At 57.1% G+C, this 5522-nt stretch overlaps 1 protein-coding gene across 2 annotated transcripts in view; it reads left to right on the top strand.

The window, feature by feature from the left end:
* The window catches only part of TLE6 (TLE family member 6, subcortical maternal complex member), a 16922-nt gene that overhangs the window by 3292 nt on the left and 8108 nt on the right, over positions 1–5522 (top strand). For both annotated transcript variants that reach the window (XM_037730985.1, XM_017507453.2), the window contains exons 4-5: positions 1243–1288; positions 1859–1900. In XM_037730985.1, coding sequence (XP_037586913.1) covers positions 1243–1288; positions 1859–1900 — 88 coding nt within the window. The remainder of the gene's footprint in view (positions 1–1242; positions 1289–1858; positions 1901–5522) is intronic.

Raw genomic sequence — 5522 nt, 5'->3', positions numbered from 1 at the left:
AAAGATGGGGTTTCACCATGATGGCCAGGCTGGTCTTGAACTCCTGACCTCAGGTGATCCACACACCTCGGCCTCCCAAAGTGCTAGGATTTCAGGCGTGAGCCACCACGCCCGGCTGGCTTTCAGTTTTATTTTTGAAAAATACTGCATGGGCTGGGTACAGTGGCTCACACCCGTCATCCCAGCACTTTGGAAGGCAGAGGCAGGAGGATCACTTGAGTTCAGGAGTCCGCTACCAGCCTTGGCAAACCTAACGAGATGCCACTTCATGTAAAAAAATAATAATAATAAAATAAAATTAGCTGAGTGTGGTGGTGTACACCTGTAGTCCCAGTTACTTGGGAGACTGAGGCAGGAGGATCATCTGAGCCCAGGAATTGGAGGCTGTAGTGAGCCGTGATTTTACCACTGCACCTTAGCCTGGCCAACAGGGTGAGAGTCTTTGAAAAAAAAAAAAAAAAATGAAAGTGGCCAGGCGAGGTGGCTTACACCTGTAATCCCAGCACTTTAGGAGGCTGAGGTGGGTAGATCACGAGGTCAGGAGTTCAAGATCAGCCTGGCCAAGATGGTAAAACCCTGTCTCTACTAAAAATACAAAAATTAGCTGGGCGTGGTGCCAGGCGTCTGTAATCCCAGCTACTCTGGAGGCTGAGGCAGAGAACTGCTTGAACTCAGGAGGCGGAGGTTGCAGAGATCGTGCTACTGCATTCCAGCCTGGGCAACAGAGTGACACTCCATCTCAAAAAAAAAAAAAAAAAAAAAAAAGTGGCCGGCCTTGATGGCTCACACCTGTGATCCCTACACTTGGGGAGGCCAAGGAGGGTGGATTGCCTGGGGTCAGGAGTTTGAGACCAGTCTGGCCACCACGGTGAAACCCCGTCTCTACTAAAAATACAAAAATTAGCCAGGCATGGTGGCGGGCACCTGTAATCCCAGCTACCTGGGAGGCTGAGGGAGGAGAATCGCTTGAACCCGGGAGGCGGAGGTTGCAGTGAGCCGAGATCGTACCACTGCACTCCAGCCTGGGTGGCACAGTGAGACTCTATCTCAAAAAAAAAAAAACACAGAAGAATCTGCTGCATTAAAGTCTTACTGAACTTCTGGACACTGCCTTAAATGTGGCCCCACAAGCCACCGGCTTACAGCTTCATGAAGACCCTCCGCAGGGTTCAGGGCGTGGCTCACTCTGGGGAAGGGGTCCTGTAGCCACAGGTCTCCCAGCCTCTCCTCCTTACCCTTTAGGTTTTCTCCTTGTTTTGCTGCGGAGTTGGAGAGCATTTACAAGTCGGTGAGCCAGACCCAGGCGGCCCCAGCCAGGGAGGGCGGAACTGGGATGCGCTGAGACGGTGGCTCTGGTCCTGCCTCCTGAGAGCCCTAGAAACACTGCTCTCCTCCAGGCGCGGTGGCTCACGCCTGTGATCCCAGCACTTGGGGAGGCCGAGGTGGGGTGGATCACCTGAGGTCAGGAGTTCGAGACCAGCCTGACCAACATGGAGAAACCTGGTCTCTACTAAAAATACAAAATTAGCAGGGCGTGGTGGTGCACACCTGTAATCCCAGCTACTCAGGAGGCTGAGGCAGGAGAATCGCTTGAGCCTGGGAGGCGGAGGCTGCAGTGAGCCTAGATTGCACCAGTGCACTACAGCCTGGGCAATAGAGCGAGACCCTGAAGAAACAAGGGACCATACATCAATGTAGTGTGAAAGTAAAACAGAAAACAAGGTGAAAACAAAGATTTCTAAAGGTGGGGGTGGGGGTGGGGGTGGAGTAGGGACCAGAGAGGTACAGCAACTTGCCCCGGGTCACACAGCATTCACACCCGAACCACCTTGTGACGGGATCCCTGTTGTCTTTCCAGCTGCACAAGATCCAGCAGGATGTGGCTGAACATCACAAGCAGGTGGGTGACCAGGAGCTCAGGGGCGCAGCTCTCCTTCCATGAAAGGCACAAGAATGGATGGAGGGGGGCTGTCGGGCGTGGTGGCTCACAACGGGAGTCCCAGCAGTTTGGGAGGCTGAGGTGGGTGGATCACTTGAGGTCAGGAGCTGGAGACCATCCTGGCCAACGTGGTGAGACCCCGTCTCTACTAAGTACAAAAATGAGCCGGGCGTGGTAGAGGGCGCCTGTACTCCCAGCTACGTGGGAGGCTGAGGCAGGAGAATCGCTTGAACCCCAGAGGTGGAGGCTGCACCGTAGCCTGGGGGACAGAGCCAGACTCTGGGGGGATAAAAGGAGGGCACAGTGAGGACAAGGAGGGGGACGAGGAGCAGGTCATGCAGAGCCTCGTGGGCCGTGGGAAGGACTTGGGCTTCGACCCCGAGAGCCGTGGGAGCCATGGAGGGCTGCGGGCAGGGGGGAGCCGGGCCTTGACTTGGTATCCACCGTGATACTAGTGGAGGGCCCCTGCCCTGGGGGTGCAGCCCCAGCCTGTCTCTGAGCCCCTTCCAGGAGAGGGGGGTCCTGCTCGGCCCGCTCCCTGGGCCTCTGCACCGCCTGGAGGACCCTCTGCAGGCCAGGTGCTTTGGACAGGGCCCGTGCTGGGGCAGGCAGCCGGCTGTGCGGCTCTGCGTGTCTGACTGTTGAAGCGGAGACACATCACACGGGGTGGGGGGAAGGTCTGCACGGGGAGGGGGCACCCAGCTCCCACCTGCCAGCCCAGGGCGCCTGGCCCAGGCTGAAATGTGCCTTCCAGGCCTGCTCGTCCTCCTGCACCTGGCCTTTTCTCCCGGGCGCTGGCAGGATTTTCTGCCTGAGCCAGATGTAACTGGCAGGGGCCCAGGGCCTGGGGGGCGGGGGGCGGCGCAGGGAACAGGGTGAGGGGGGTCAGGAAGCAGCCAAAACATGGTTACTCATTCCACAGATATTTATCCGCCACCTGCTTGCCGAATACTATTGTGGAGGCCAGAAATACAGCAAAGAACCCAGAGCTTCCCACCCGTGGGGCGAGGGGAGCCTGGTAGATGGAGTCGGGGGGGGGACTGGAGGACGGTCGTGGGGCGGGGGAGCTGCCCCAAGGGGCCCAGTGAGGCCGGGATGGGCCCCTAGAAGGTGACATCTGAGCGAATGCTTGAAAGGCACTGGAGAGGAAGTGTGGCTGTCTGGGATGGGGGGGTATTTGAGGCAGAGGCCGCAGCCTGTGCCAAGGCCCTGGGGCAGCCTGGTGCCCGTCGTGTTGGTGCTGAAGGCACGGAGAGGAGGCCTGTGTGGCTGGAGCGGCGTTGGGGGGGCAGCGCAGGCGAGGCCCCTGGGGGTCTTGTGGGCTTCAGGGAAGGATAACTTGGGCTCTAACCCCGAGGAGAGGAGGTGGGAGCCATGGAGGGCTGCAGACAGAGGGCAGGCCCGGCTGCTGCGGAGAGGACAGGGATGAGGACAGAAGCCAGGGACCCGGTTAGGACAGTCCAGGTGTGGCATGCTGGCTGCTTAGCGGTGAGAGGTGATTGAATAATTGGGGACGTGTTTTTGGGAGGAACCTGACCACAGCTGCGAAGCACCAGGACACACAGTGGTGAGGGCCCCAGTGAGCCACTTGAGCCGCATCTGGACCCAGGAGGGTCCCTGCCCAGCCCCCACCGGACGAGGCCCCAGGACGGCGTGGCCCAGCCTGGCCTGCGGTCCCCAGCAGCCTGCTCTTCCCGCCCCCTGCTTCCCAGTTCCCGGCCTTCGCAGACTCCTTGCTGTGCTTTTAAAAGTCCCCCTCCTCCCGGAGCCCGCCTGCCACCCTCCCCCGGGAGGGCCAGCCAGCAGGCAGAAGGGGGCCACACTTCTCATGCTGAGCACATTAAAGTGCCGGTAAATTGCACATTAACGAGGCGGGGTGAATTGGAGAGGGCTCCCCTGGGCTTTGCCGCAGCTGGGCGGGCTCCGCTGGGAAATCCATCATGGGCTGCCCCAGGGGCAGCAGCCTGGAGTACCCCCTCCCCGGGCTCCAATGGAGGGCCCCCCTCCAGCTCCCTCCCTCCACCATCCTACTAAGGAAACAGACGGGCAGCCTGTATGTTGAGAAAACTTAGAGATAGGATCACTCGGCTTGCTTGTGTTTTTTCTGTCTTTTGTGTTGATGGATCACAGGCTGGAGGGCAGTGGCACAATCTTGGTTCACCTCAACCTCCGCCTCCCAGGTTCAAGCGATTCTCCTGCCCCAGCCTCCCAAGTAGATGGGATTAGAGAGGCACGCGCCACCATGCCTGGCTAATTTTTGTATTTTTAGTAGAGACGGAGTTTCACCATGTTGTCCAGGCTGGCCTCGAACTCCTGACCTCAGGTGATCCGTCCCCCTCGGCCTCCCAAAGTGCTGGGATTCCAGGTGTGAGCCAGTGTACCTGGCCAGTTTCTTTATACTTTGAACATGGCTACTAGACATTCCATGTACGTGACTATTCTATTAATATGTGTGATTCCAGTTACACTTGTTCTGGGTGATGTTGATGTAGGCTTCTTTTTACTGGGAAACTATATTTACATTTGGGGTTGGTAGTGGTCAGATGGCTTGTGCTGTTGTTTTCCTTGTTTAAATAAAAACATGAGGCCAGGGTCAGTGCCTCAGGCCTGTAATCCCAGCACTTTGGGAGGCCGAGGCAGGAGAATCGCCTGAGGTCAGCAGTTCAAGACCAACTGGCCAACGTGGTGAAACCCAGACTCTGCTTAAAAAAAAAAAAAAAAAAAAAAAAAAAAAAAAAAAAGGCCTGGCGTGGTGGCTCACACCTGTAATCCAAGCACTTTGGAGGCCAAGGCGGGTGGATCGCCTAAGGTCGGGGGTTCAAGACCAGCCTGACCAACGTGGTGAAACCCCGTTTTTAAAAAAAAAAAAAAAAAATGACATATGTCAGATTTGGTAGGCCTGGGGTGGTGGCTTATACCTGTCACCCCAGCACTTTGGTAGGCAGAGGTGGGAAGGTCACTGGAGGCCAGGAATCCAAGAGCAGCCTAGGCGACTTGATGAGACCCCTATTTTCTATAAAAATGTGTTTAAATTAGCTGAGCATTGGCTCCCAGCTACTAGGGAGGCTGAGATGGGAGGATCACTTGAGCCTGGGAGGTTGAGGCTGCAGTGAGCTGTCATCACTCCACTGCACTCCAGTCCGAGTGTCAGAGCGAGATGTTACCCCAAAAAAGTAGATGAAGGCCGGGCGCGGTGGCTCACGCCTGTAATCCCAGCACTTTGGGAGGCCAAGGCGGGCGGATCACCTGAGGTCAGGAGTTCGAGACCAGCCTGGCCAACATGGTCAAAGCCTGTCTCGGCCGGGCGCGGTGGCTCACACCTATAATCCTAGCATTTTGGGAGGCCGAGGCGGGTGGATCACGAGGTCAAGAGATTGAGACCATTCTGGTCAACATGGTGAAACCTCGTCTCTACTAAAAAATACAAAAATTACCTGGGCATGGTGGCGCACGCCTGTGGTCCCAGCTATTCGGGAGGCTGAGGCAGGAGAATTGCCTGACCCGAGGAGGCGGAGGTTGCGGTGAGCCGAGATCGCGCCATTGCACTCCAGCCTGGGTAACAAGAGCGAAACTCCGTCTCAAA

This window comes from Cebus imitator, unplaced genomic scaffold (assembly GCF_001604975.1).
Source record: "Cebus imitator isolate Cc_AM_T3 unplaced genomic scaffold, Cebus_imitator-1.0 Scaffold375, whole genome shotgun sequence".
Lineage (NCBI taxonomy): Eukaryota > Metazoa > Chordata > Mammalia > Primates > Cebidae > Cebus > Cebus imitator.
Note: the sequence above shows the minus strand (reverse complement) of the source record. Positions and strands in the feature narration are given on the sequence as shown.